Here is a 14742-nt window from a genome sequence, read left to right on the forward strand (position 1 = left end):
ACGAGATGGGCAGCAGAGTTTTGAACCGACTGGAGAGGGGAGAGGTGACTAAGTGGGAGGCCAGCAAGAAGCAGATTGCAGTAGTCTAAATGAGAGGTGACAAGGGTGTGGATGAGGGTTTTGGTAGAGTGCTCGGAAAGAAAGGGGTGGATTTTACGGATATTGTAAAGAAAGAAACGACAGGTCTTGGCAATCTGCTGGATATGAGCAGAGAAGGAGAGAGAAGAGTCAAAGATGACCCCAAGGTTTCGAGCTGAGGAGACAGGGAGAATGAGAGAGCCATCAACAGAAATAGAAAACGGGGGGAGCGGGGAGGTGGGTTTGGGGGGGGGGGAATGAGAAGCTCGGTTTTGGTCATATTTAATTTCAGAGAAACTTGATCTGTAGGGAGACCCCCATGAAGTGTTCAGATTCCACGTCAGAAAATATTCTGTAGAAATTTGAGTCTGGATCCAGCCAGCAGAGGATACCCCTTGTCTTCTGAGGTGTAGATATTAATGCAGATCGACCAATCAGTGCAGCATCCTGATCTGACTCATTTAATATGAGCATAAAGGCAGATGCCACAAAGGCCAATGCGCCCCCATACACTGGCATTAATACTGAAATTCCAGGCACTGTTTGAGTTTCTAAAATGGGCTGCACCAGAGCAAGCCTCAATGTCAATATGGTCAATGCAGAAGAAAGGATTTGAGGCCAACATAAATATAACACACCTCTATTCTCTGGATCCCTTTCAAAGACTTTCAGGATCAAGACACCATAATCTACACACAGTGTCACGGATCACCTGAGATGAACCAGTGGCTTGAATTGGGACCCTTTAAGGCCAACACTGTTCCCATGGCATCAATGAGGATGACTGTTCCTTTGCAAAGGTGTACTCTGAATGAGTGATGATGGCCACCTGTATCTCAATGTTCCTGGCATCATGCTCTGAGGTCCAATGCAGACATTTGCTAGCCTCTACTAGATGTGTGGCATGACAATTAATAAGTCACAAGGACAAACATTTGAAGAAGTTGGCATTTTCCTACCAGAACCAGTTTACACATGGACAACTGTATGTAGCATTTTCACGAGTTCATAAGTCTTCTGATGCAGTTATTAAAGTTATAGATGGTCCTGAACAAGGAAAGCTTTTCCCTCATTGTGACAAAGTTTACACAAAAAATATTGTTTATAAAGAAATTTTAAAAATCTAAACCAGCATTATGTTTGCAATTAAAGTTATTTACATTCTGCTTACTCTCTATTTTTTAAAATACTATACATACAAATTTCTAAAAAAACACAATATTACTCATTATATACCCTGATTTTTTGTAATGGTTTCCTTAACAACATAATTGCAATTAGAGCATCATTTTCCTAGCGCCCGTTTCATTTCTTTCAGAAACGGGCCTTTTTTACTAGTATAAAATAGTGCTCAGCGCTGGGATCTGCTCCCAAGGATTTGCACCAAGTGAGCCCTGGTGTAAATCCCCATGCCTAAATTAGGCATGGATCCCCCAAATTCTATAATACAGCATGCAAATCCTAGAAAAGCCCCTGACCCACCCTGCCCTCCTGTGGCCACACCCTTTTTCAGATCCGTGTAGAAAAATGTACATGCACATCTTTATAGAATACTATCTATAAAGATGCATGTGTGAAATCCAATTATTGTGTGTGCAGTTTTGAGAAGTATACATAGAATTATCATATTTTCACACAAATAATGCACCTACATAAATAAAGCGCACACAGATGTAACGTGCAGAAAAGATGAAGTCATATAACATTTTTCTGTTATAGTGCACCCATGCATATACCGTGCTATCAAATGAAAGAGTAAACATGGCCAGACCTGTCTAATTATGTCTCATTACTAGTTGATATAACACAGGCCTAGCCGATCTTAAGCTCCTTATGTAAATTTAAACAGGCCTATAGGATCATGCCAGGAATGAAACACAAGTCCTACACCGCTGACTTCAAACTGAAAGTCGTTGTGTGAACAGAACAAACAAGCAACAGAGCGGCAGCGAGAGAGTTCGAGGTTGGAGAGTCATCCATTCGTGAATGGAGAAAGGAGAAAAAGGAGCTCGAGAACATGAACCCCCCCAAAACACACATGCCGAACGCAAAATGGCCTCAACTGGAGAATGACTTGAAACAGTGGTTTTTTCCCCCAGAGGGAACAAAATCAAGGTCTCTCTACCATCTGGCCAATGAAAGAGGCATCCCGGATTTCAAAATGGGTTTCACCTGAATTTCTAGATTCATGAAAAGAAATGGAATTTCAGTGAGGATGAGAACCACTGTAGGTCAGTGACTTCTGGACGATTGGGAGCAAAAGTTGATGCACTACCGTGAATTTGTCTACAAAGAAATTTCTGAACTCAGTACCTCTGCAATGGACATTATTAATATGGATGAGGTTCCGATGTCTTTCGATATCCCGGCCACCAGGACTGTAGCTGCTTCAGGTAGGAAAACCGTAGCCATTGCAACCACTGGACATGAGAGGTGTTGCTTCACTGTAGTCCTTGGATGCACTGTAACTGAGGTGAAATTAAATCCGATAGTAGTTTTCAAGAGAGTTACCATGCCCCGTGAAAATACGCCCACCAGTGTGGTGTCCATTGCAATAAAAAGGGATGGATAGACTGTGACCTTATGAAAGTATGGGTAGATCAGTGTTATGGGGCCAGGCATGGGGAGTTCTTTTCGAAGAAGTCCTTACTAATTTTCAATGCCATGGCTGCCCACAAAGAAAAAACATTCAAAATTATATAAACTCCACTGGTGCCCATATAGCTGTTGTACCTGGTGGCCTTACCTACAAGCTACAGACACTAGATATAGTAGTTAACCATCCATTCAAGATGTTCATGAGATGAGAGTGGGACAAATGGATGCATTCTGGGATTCACGAACTCACATCATCAGGACAAATGAAGCAGGCAACATTTTTGGAAGTCTGCAAGTGGGTGGCTTCCATCTGGGGGACAATAATGCCAGAAACCATCTGCAATGGTTTCAGAAAGGCTTATCTACGAGCAGAACAAGACACATTCAGATACCAATAGCGAAGGTGAAGATGTCAATAGCAGTGATGATGACATCACTTTAGAAATTACAGAAGAGCGTCTACAGGTAGCTCTTAGATATTTCAACGACAGTGAGGAGGGAACGGACTTTGAAGGGTTTGAGGAGTCGGATGATGATATTGATTAAACTGAAATAGGCCTTTATTTAGATTGAACTGAAATAGTTAGGCTAGTTTATCTTGTTGGGCAGGTCTTTTTCTGCCGTCATCTACTATGTTACTATATTCAATCAACCCTTGTCAAAATTCAAGATTTATTAAATAAAAAAATTACAAATTACAACTTGCTATTTCATCGGTTGGCAATGTGTAAAAAAAAATTGTATAGCATGCACTTTGAGATAATGCGCGGTGGTTGTGCTGGATGCTAAAAAAAGAGTATAGCGTGTGAGTTATTTGCATGAACATATAGTAGGTAGTCAGCAATATGTGTGCCATGTTTACAGAATAGTGTCTAGCACTTACATGCATATTTACTGATTAAGGATGATATTCTGTAAACACCGGCACACAATTGGTGTCTTAATTTAGGCACACCTTATAGAATTGCCTTTATATAGACTAGATTCTATATATGGTGCCTAAAAAATTGTCGCTGAAAAAAATAACATTCATCACTATTCTATAAACTGCTCTTAAAGTTAGGCGTTGTTTATAGAATAGCACATACTCCCGGGAATCACACCTAACTTCAGGCACAGCCATTTGTACCAACTGAAATGTGGTGCAAATCCTTGTACCTAAATTAGGTACAGATCCCCCTTATTCTATAACTATGTGCATAAATTATAGGAACGCCCCCAATCCACCCATGACCCTCCAATTTCTGTGCCTCCTTTTTGAACTTGTATATAAAATTTAGATGTGGATCCAGAGTCTAAATTTACACACATAACTGCTAATTAAATCCAATTAGTGCAAATAATTGCTTGTTAGGATGTCAATTATCAGCGCTAATTAGCTCATTATTCCAATTAAGTTGCACATGCAAATTTGGCACACACCCAAATTTGCCCGCGCAACTCAAAGCACCATATATAGAAACTGGGGGTATGTTTGTATACATGTATATTTTATAAAGTACACATATATAGGGGGGTCACGTGATGCGGTGAGCAGGGAAAGACGTGGTAGTCTCTGCTGCTGGGAACCCTGCCCGAAAATCGAGGTTTTAACGGCGTCTTAGTCATCAAAAACTGATGATTTAGGAAGAACTTGCTTCCCCAACGCATGGACAAATATTTGACGCGATCGGCGATGGCGCAAACCGGGAAAAACATAAAGAAAAAGGAAGATAAACTGAGACTCGGCGAAACCAAGATGGCGACCGCCTCGCCGGCGAACTCACCCTCCCGCCCGGCTTCTGATTTTACGCTCCCAGAACTTACAGAGGCAGTAGTGGGAGCGCTGGCCCCTCAGTTTGAACAACTTTCTGCCCAGATAACAGGCTTGTCGGCGCTTACCACAGAACTGTCGCGTCGCACGGGGGAGCTGGAAGCCCGGGTTGCGGAGGTGGAAGACGGGCAGCAAACCAACTCGGGGGAGATTGAAAGATTACAACGCCTTATCCAGGAGAATGCACAGCGAGTAGAAGACTTGGAAAATCGCTCGCGCCGCGATAACCTCAGATTTGTGGGGTTCGCAGAATCTTTGGCAGATAAAGATTTAAAACAAACACTAGAGACATGGCTGCAAGCGAACTTCCCGGAGGCGGGTGAAGGCCGAGCGATCCGAATTGAACGTGCACATCGCGTGGGGCCCAGACCTACCAGAGATTTGAAGCCCAGAGTGGTGATAGCAAAATTTCACTGCTATGCCCAAAAAGCTGCAATATTGCGATGTTATAAAAGCTGTAGGGAAACTACAAAATATGATGGAACTTTAATTCGTATCTTTCAGGATTACTCCGCGGCCTTGGCAGCACAAAGGCGAGCTTTTTCTACAGTTTGTACCCGTTTGGTGGGAAACAAGATCAAGTTTACTTTGCAATACCCAGCAACGTTGAAGATTTTGGAGAATGGAACCTGGACAGCTTATACTAGCCCGGAAGACGCGGTGGCCTGGTTGGAACGTTACCAGACCTGACTCTGGGGGAGATCACTAATTTAATCGATGGCCGGTTACCAAACCATGCCGGAATGTTGACAGAGTTTTTGGTTGGTGATTGCTAGTTGAACTTCTAATTTGACTCAGTTCCAAAAGTTCCTGTTGGATTACTAATGCCGATCAACTGCTTGTGGACTAAGAGTGAGTTTGAATGGTTGGTGAACAAAATGGCAGACCGGAGACACACAGCAGAACGGTTGAAGAATGGGCTGGACGGGGAAGACACTTCAGTGTCCTGTGCCACGACACTTGCAGATTTTGGAGACATGTGAGACATTTCTAGAACATTCTTAACTTGCACAAAGGGTGGGGTCCCTTTGGCATCTAGACCTCTGCCTCATACACTCACTAAGGAGGAGTGAGGTTGGTTAGACAGGCTAGATGGGTAAGGGGGGGAAGATGGGGGGAGGGCAGTGGGGGGGGGGGAGGGAGTGGGGGGTGGGGAGGGTGGGTTTAGGGGTAGAGGCGAGCGGAATGATGCAGGAACAAAATGGCGGGCTGTGAGAATACGTGGAAATTTGTATAACCAAATGGTATTTGATGTAATAATTGGATGGTGGAGAAACGGCCTTTGGTTGAGGCTGGGCAACCAAGGCACCGATTTGGTTTTGTTACATGTTAATTTGGCCATTTTGAGGGGATTATGCTGACTGCACCTTTGCGATTGGTGACCTGGAATGTAGCTGGGATCACCTCCCCGATCAAGAGATCAAAAATCTTAACACACTTAAACCGCCTAAAGGCCTCCATAGTCTGCCTACAGGAGACTAAACTCTCTGACGAGGAACACCAGAAGCTGCGCCAACAGTGGGTGGGGGAGTGTTATTACTCCTCCTCTGGGGCCAGACGGGGAGGAGTGGCCATTCTGATTAGGAGAGGGCTCCCGTGTACTTCTAAATTAATAGGAAAAGACCCAAAGGGAAGATATGTTTTGCTCCATCTTAACATTATGGGACAGGAGTATTATCTATGTGCTATATACGGCCCAAATGTTTATGATGCAGATTTTTTTCAGACTTTGATAAATCTAGGCCTTAAATATGACACGGCCCCTTGGATTGTAGCGGGAGATTTCAACCAAGTACTTGACCCGGAAATTGACCGCTCGACGGTTGGGGCATGGAGTGCACTTCCCCGTAGTAAAGGATTGCCTTATCTGTGTAAAATGATGGACCTAGTGGACCCTTGGAGGTTATTATTCCCTCAGAGGCGGGACTATACACACCTCTCGAAAGCCCATAAGACCTGGTCCCATATAGACTACCTCTTAGTCTCTACATCACTTTTTTCCCGGGTAATTAAGACGGACATGGCACCTATGGCGATCTCAGATCACACTCCAGTTTGGGCTGATATGGCTCTGGGACACGCCGTAGATAGATTTAAATCTTGGAGGTTCCCATCCTATTTAGCTGGGGACAGAGATTTTGGTAAATTTCTAGTACAAAAATGGAACCTGTTTGAGTCTGATAATGTGGCTCATAAGGATAACCCGACATTATTCTGGGAAACTTCTAAAGCGGTCATGAGAGGGGAAATTATTAGCTACTTAAGTGCAAGACACAAAAAGATCTCCCAAGGAATAATTACGCTGGAGCGGAAATATCAACAAGCCAAACGTGCACACATGCGCTGTCGAACCCAGACCAACTACGATAATGTGATTGCGGCACAGGTGGCCCTAGATTCATTACTACACGAACGTGCCAAGAAGCAGGCCTTTAGTCGTAGATATCAATATTACAAATTGGGCAACAGACCTGGGAAACTGCTAGCTAAAGTTGCCAAAGCCTGGTCAGACAGGACATTTATCCCTACAATGTTGGCGCCTGATGGCTCTCGTAAATCCTGCCCTAAAGACATACTGACTATATTTCGGGATTATTTTTCTCGAATGTACCAACCAGAGGCGCAGCAGGGTGGACCACAATTAGAGGAATACTTGAGAGATGCAGGACTCCCAGTGCTGTCCCCCATCATCAGAGACCAATTGAATGCCCCCCTCCAGGCTCGAGAAGTTCAAGAAACGATCAGAGGTTTATCTTTGGGTAAAACTCCGGGCCTGGACAGATTCTCTACAGAATACTACAAATTACTGTCGACTCAACTGAGTGTTCCCCTGACTCTTCACCTTGATGCAGCGGTGGAGGTGGGGAGACTACCCAGGGAATCGAATGAAGCCTTAATTGTCTTAATCCCTAAACCGGGTAAGCCGACAGATCAGCCGGGGTCTTATCGACCAATTTCCCTTCTCAATGTTGATGTAAAAATTTTAGCTAAGATCCTTGCTGATAGATTGGCTGTACATCTCCCGACTTTAGTGGGAGACCACCAGGTGGGATTCGTACGGGGGAGACACCCAGGTCTAAATGTACGTAGGGCCTTGTTGGCTGTAGCGCAAGCTGAGGCCACGAATCACCCACTGTTGCTGGCGGGCCTGGATGCTACTAAGGCATTTGACCAAGTGAACTGGGACTACCTTTTTCAAATACTCAGATACGTGGGGCTGTCCGGGTGGTACTTGCATGCAATTGATACCTTATATACTGACCCTGGGGCCCGGGTCCTCGTGAACGGAATGTGCACTCCGCGTTTTTTGGTAAGACGGGGCACTAGACAGGGCTGCCCCCTATCCCCACTTTTATTTTTGATTTATCTAGAACCCTTGCTCCGTAACATCATAAAAGATCCAGAGGTACAGGGAGTTCAGTTGCCACATCTCCATATCAAAGTACTAGCCTACGCGGACGATATTCTTTTAGTGTTGACACACCCCCAAACATCGCTGCCAATAGCTTTAGACCACATAGCAGAGTTTGGATACTATTCGGGTTTTCAACTTAACTCACAGAAATCTGAGGCGCTGCCAATACCCCTTTTGGTGCGGGAGCGCTGGGAGGGAAGGTTCCCGTTGAAGTGGACCACGGATTATTTGGTCTATCTGGGGATTAGAATACCAACTTCATTAACACAACTTTACAGAATTAATCTAGCCCCCTTGTGGAGGGAGACACGACACACCTTAGAAATGTGGCAGCGCCTCCCCTTGTCTTTGTGGGGACGGGTGGCTCTGTACAATATGATTTTGGTCCCTAAATGGTTATATGTGGTTCAGGTGTTGTCCCTTTTCTTCCTATATAAAGATGAACGGAAATTGCACAGACTACTTGCTAGATATCTCTGGAAAGGGAAAAGGCCCAGGGTCACACAAAAACAGACATATCTTCCAATACCTAAAGGAGGGCTTGGGGTTCATAGTATACAGCGTATGTCTGTGGCGGGTTGTATGAGACACATTGCAGACTGGTTCAGGGGAACGTCCTATTTTTCATTTCCCATCACTGAAACCATAATGGTGAGCAGGTGCCATTTTAGTTATTGGCTACATGCGCCAGCAGGCAAAGCACCTACTGCTAAAGGATGTTCTCCTATCTTTATGCCACTAAGACGGACATGGCGATGGTTGTGCAAAGCTGGGGACTTTGAGTGCCACTCCTCCCCCTTCCTGCCGATTGGAGGAAACGCAGATTTCCCAGCGGGCACGGATACTGTGACCTTCCGGAAATGGAGAGAGGGGGGGACAGTTTTTTTGTTCCAGGTGCTAACAAAAGAAGGAAAATGTAGGTCCTTTAAAGACTTATGTGAGACTGCTGGACTCCCGGTACAGGCCACTTTTTCTTATCTACAACTGAGTCATTACATTGCCTCCCTCCCTCGAGTCTCTTTGACCTCGCAGAGACGGAGGCAACTCACAGATTTGCTTGACCTGGAGGCGCAGCTTTTGGTTCCTCTTAAATTCTACCATTTTAAAATTAAAGAACTCTGCCCGGAGATAACATATGATCAGATTGCCAGGGCTTGGACTGGAGATTTGGGTTGTCCTATTACTGGTGCAATGGTACAAACTAATCTGGTTATCGGATATAGGACCTTCAGAGATGTGACACTACGGGAATCCCAGTATAAATTTACGATGAGGCTCTACATTTCACCACACAGGGCGTTCAGGGCTGCCATGCGTCCCTTGGATGATTGCCCCAGGTGTGCGAGACCTGGAGCACACTTGGGACATATGTTCTGGTTGTGTCCCCCGGTCCGTGCTTTCTGGGTTCAACTCTGTGCCTTTGTCTCAACTGTTTGGGAGTTGACATGGTACCCCTTTCCCGCTTTATTGTTCGACAAATACAGAGTGAGGGGGAACCGGAGAAGGGGTATGCTGCCTTTCCTCCGAAGGGCGGTTGCTATGGGAAAGAAAACGATCCTACTGAACTGGATTTCAGCAGAGCCACCTTCCGTGTCAAGATGGCGATCCCTCATGATCTCCCTGGGTGCCCTGGAACGTAGAGAGGTGAATGACTTAGCATCCCCACGGGGAGATAGACTATTACAATGTTGGTTACTGTTCTGGGATACCTTGACCCCCACGGCTCGCAGTAGAATCCTGAATGGGTAATGCTCACGGGAGGGAGGGTGGGAGGGGGGTGGGAAGGAGGGGAGTTAGAAGGAATAAGGCGGGAAAGAACAAAATTATGGATGGCCAGTTTGAATAAGTTGGATGTTTGTTAAGTTGTTTGAAATATACTTGCAATGTAATGCATTTCTTCACTTCATTATCACTTGTAAACTTATGACCATCAATAAAAATGATATAAAAAAAAAAAAAAAAAGTACACATATATATTGCAGCTGCACCTCTGATCTACCAAAACTACATACCTGGGAATGATTACACATACATCTTGTAAAAGTAGGTACACGCTTTTCTTGCATATACTTTTTATATAGATATGTGGTCATGCATGTCAATAAAAGCCTTTTTCTGCATATAAAACAGGCTTTACCCCTAATGGACTGTATCAGAATTAATCTTAGACACTTCTAGGAAGACTGAAAGGCACTGATCTCTCGCATGAAGGCTACTAAATGACAGCCTATTAACAAGCCAACACATCTGTGGACTTGAAGTCAAACTTCATTAAGAACTGAACAATGCAAAGAGGGTAGAACCAAGATTGGCAAGTTGACATCAAACCCTTGGTAAATCAATGTGAGAGAGATGTGGAGGCTGTAAAGACTTGAATGGAACTGAGTTTAATTTTGAAGAGACCTGAAGAAACATAAAATATTAAAAAGTTAAAACACTCACCATGACTCTGTCTGCATACAGTTTGCTGAATGAAATTTCAACACTGAACACTTTGACATGAATTACTTTTGTGTATGACACCATTTTGTGGGCCCTGTTCTCGTTCTCCACTAGGACTTTGAAATCCACCAGATCTTCACTGATATTGCACAGCCCAGTAAACAGGTAGACACATGTCCCTTGAAAGTTATACTTGACACCATCAAAGGTGGTGTAATGTGGGTCACCTGATGCAGAGCACGTCCCAAAGCTGATGGGGTGGCAGCCCCGGATGCTATCCACTATGTCACATTTTTCTGTTGCTCTGCACTTGGTAATCTTGCATGTTATTTTTCTTGTATTTGGATTGCATCTGCATTGTCTTCTGCAGTTCTCATCAGGCCAGAATTTCTCATTGGGTCTGTATAGGTGCCCTTCAAAGAAGCAACCACAACTACTCTCAAGGATGCATTTGCCTTCACTCATCACAAAGCCTTTTTTGCACTCACAAGTTTCCAGGCAAGGCTCAGTGCACTTGACCATTGTATCGTTACATGTAGCTGGACATCCACTACCACAGATCTTGTACTGGCTATTCTCAGGACATTGCATAGCTGAAGAAAACAATAAGAATGAATCAGGTTTACTGGCAATATTTCTCTGGGACACTCAGTTGAAACTGAACAAATACTACCCCCTTTTTACAAAGCCGCATGGTAATGCCGACACAGCTCAATCATTTTGAATGGGCTCTGTCGGCATTACTGCACCAGCAGTCACTAGCTCAGCTTTGTAAAAGGGGTGGTGACTGTAGGTTATCAGTCTAGTGAAACTAATACAATACAGAAAGGTGTTTTGTTGAGTTTTGTTCTATTGTATCAAGTGCTATTTAATTTGGTGTACACAGAATAATGTGAGCTAAAATGAAAGAATACACATTAACATAAAACAATCAGGACAATTCTATTTATTTATTTATTTAGATTTTTGCTCACACCTTTTTCAGTAGTAGCTCAAGGGAAGTCATATTCAGGCACAGTGGATATTTCTCTGTCCCAAGAGGGCTCACAATCTAAGTTTGTACCTGAGGCAATGGAGGGTTAAGTGACTTGCCCAAGATCACAAGGAGCAGCAGTGGGATTTGAACTGGCCACCCCACCTCGGGATTTCAAGACCGGTGCTCTAACCACTAGGCCGCTCCTCCACTTATGTTTTATTACTATGTATTTTACACCTATGATTTTATGCCTCTGCTTTATATGCCCTTTTTTTAAACCTGTAAATCACTTTTATGTCTATGCTACAGGCCTTAGCAGTATATCAAGTCTGTGTAATAAATAAAATAAATAAATACAATTCTATAAATGACAGGCATAAGCTGGTGCGCCTAGCTCTGCCAAATGACGCATGTAATTTATAGCATTCTATAAACTATGCACATAACTGGGAGACACACCCATGGCTTGACCACGCTGTGCCCAAGTACATACCCCCTTTGCAATAAGACACTATCCAGCTTATTTTCTAAAGTGATGGGCGCCCATATTTCGACCCAATTCGGGGGATGGGCACCCATCTCTCAAAGGCGCCCAAATCGGTATAATCGAAAGCCGATTTTGGGCACCTGCAACTGCACTCCGTTGCGGAAACGGCCAAAGTTGATGGGGGCATGTCAGAAGCGTGGTGTAGGCAAGACTGGGGCGTGTTTATCGACCGAGCAGAGATGGGCGACTTCGGCCGATAATAAAAAAAAAAATGGGCGTTTTTAGCGAGAATTTAGGTCACTTTTTTGGACCCTTTTTTTTTCATGAACAAGTCCCAAAAAAGTGCCCTAAATGACCAGATGACCACCCCTGACTCCCCCAGTGGTCACTAACCCCCTCCCACCAAAAAACAAAACAACTTTAACAACTTTTATTTGCCAGCCTGTATGCCAGCCTCAAATGCCATACCCAGCTCCATCACAGCAGTATGCAGGTCTCTGGAGCAGTTGTTAGTGGGTGCAGTGGACTTCAGGCAGGTGGACCCAGGCCCATCCCCCCCTACCTGTTACGTTTGTGGAGGAAACAGCGAGCCCTCCAAAACCCACCAGAAACCCACTGTACCCACATCTAGGTGCCCCCTTCAGCTGTAAGCGCTATGGTAGTGGTGTACAGTTGTGGGTATTGGGTTTTAGGGGGTTTTGGGGTGCTTAGCACACAAGGTGGAGTGGAGTAGAGGAGTGGCCTAGTGGTTAGAGCACTGGTCTTGCAATCCAGAGGTGGCCAGTTCAATTCCCACTGCTGCTCCTTGTGATCTTGGGCAAGTCACTTAACCCTCCATTGCCTCAGGTACAAACTTAGATTGTGAGCCCTCTTGGGACAGAGAAATATCCAGTGCATCTGACTGTAACTCACCTTGAGCTACTACTGAAAAAAGTGTGAGAAAAATCTAAATAAATAAGGTAAGGGAGCTATGTTCCTGGGAGCAATTTATGAAGTCCACTGCAGTGCCCCCTAGGGTGCCTGGTTGGTGTCCTGGCATGTCAGGAGGACCAGTGCACTACAAATGCTGGCTCCTCCCATGACCAAATGGCTTGCATTTGGTCATTTCTGAGATGGATGTCCTTGGTTTCGATTATCGCCGAAAATCAGAAACGACCAAGTCTAGGGACGACCATCTGTAAGGACAACCAAATTTCAGGATTTGGGCGTCCCTGGTCGCATTATCGAAATGAAAGATGGACGTCCATCTTGTTTTGAAAATTCCCCACCATGGATGGGGACATTTTGCGAGGACGTCCTCATCAAAACTGGATGTCCGTTTCGAAAATGCCCCTCCACGGGTCCCTTTTATCAAGCTGTGGTAAAAGGGGTGCAGCGCTATCATTGGGGTGTGTTTTTGATGCACGCTGAGGCCCCCTTTTACCACAGATGGGTAAAAGGTAGGTCTTTCTTTTCTGCAGGAAATGGTGATACAGCAAGTAAAGCAGTTGTCGTGCAGCTATTTGGGGGGGGGGGGGGAAGCCCTTACCGCCACCCACTGAGGTGGCGGTAAGGGCTCCCGCAAGGTAAACACTGGTGCTACAAAAATAAATATATTCTTGTAGCACCAGATATGACGGCACTCTGGGGGTGGGAACTACTGCTGGGCTGCTGCGGTAGCCCAGTGGTGCTTCCTTTTTAGCTAGTGGTAAGCTCGCATTGGGCTTACTGCCACTTTGTAAAAGGGGCTCTAGTGCACTTAGGCGCTATCTTATAGAATAAATCCTAGTGCACATAGGTGTCTAACAGTCAAATAATGGCACCTTTGACACATGTAAGTTGAACGTTCTAGGCACCAGCCTAAAAAGGAGATCAAAATGATAAAGAGGATGGAACTCCTCTCATATGAGGAAAGGTTAGGACTCTTCAGCTTGGAAAAGATATGGTTGAGGGAGGAATATGATTGAGGTCTACAAAATACTAAGAGTTGTAGAATGGTTAAATGTAAATCAGTTTTTTACCCCTTCCAAAAAGTACAAAGAGTAGGGGTCACTCAAGGAATTACGTGTTACTACTTTTAAAATGAACAGGAGGAAATATTTTTTCACTCAACAAAGAGTTAAGCTCTGGAACTCGTTGCCAGAGGATGTGGTTACAGTGGTTAATGTATCTGGGTTTAAAAAAGGTTTGGACAAGTTCCTGGAGGAAAAGTCCATAGTCTGATATTGGGGAAAACCACTGCTTGACCCTGGGATCAGTAGCATGAATCTTGCTATTATTTGGGATTCTGTCAGGTACTTGTGACCTGAATTGGACACTGTTGGAAGCAGGATACTGGGCTTGATGGACCATTCGTCTGACCCAGTATGGCTATTCTTATGTTCTAAACCAAAAGACCCAGGTTGATATTCCCATTTTAACTCTTTTATTTTTTTATTGTGAGCCCTCTAGAAATAGAAAAATACCTACTGTACCTAAATATATAAGCCACTTGCAAGCCTAAAGTCTATTGAAGTGGTGTACATTCAGGGACAGTATTTATTTTTCTGCTCCTGGAGGGCTCACAATTGCAATATAAGAGTTAAAGTGGGGTTATAACCTGGGTCCCTTGGTTTACAGTCCATCGCACTAATCACTAGGCTGCGCCGCTGCTCTACAAGGACATTTGAAGACATTCAACAATTCAAACGGCTGCTAAAAACGCATATGTTTATGAAAACCTTTTTGGCTACATGAAGACTTAGCTGATTAACTAGGACCAGCTTAGTGGTCATCCAGCTCATTTTCGAAAGTGATCGCTGGCCATTTCCCGACACAAATTGGGAGATGTCCGGCGATCTCGGAAAAGCGGCGAAATCGGTATAATCGAAAGCTGCTTTCTTTGACAGCATCGCCGCTTTCTCGTTGCCTCGCCGGCGAAAGTTCAAAGGGGCGTGTCGGCGGCGAAGCGAAGG

At 44.5% G+C, this 14742-nt stretch overlaps 1 protein-coding gene across 1 annotated transcript in view; it reads right to left on the reverse strand.

Moving 5' to 3' along the window:
* The window catches only part of LOC115476807 (IgGFc-binding protein-like), a 388452-nt gene that overhangs the window by 351621 nt on the left and 22089 nt on the right, over positions 1 to 14742 (reverse strand). The window contains exon 5 of the mRNA XM_030213382.1: positions 10347 to 10939. Coding sequence (XP_030069242.1) covers positions 10347 to 10939 — 593 coding nt within the window. The remainder of the gene's footprint in view (positions 1 to 10346; positions 10940 to 14742) is intronic.

The sequence above is a fragment of the Microcaecilia unicolor genome, chromosome 8 (genome assembly GCF_901765095.1).
Source record: "Microcaecilia unicolor chromosome 8, aMicUni1.1, whole genome shotgun sequence".
Classification (NCBI taxonomy): domain Eukaryota; kingdom Metazoa; phylum Chordata; class Amphibia; order Gymnophiona; family Siphonopidae; genus Microcaecilia; species Microcaecilia unicolor.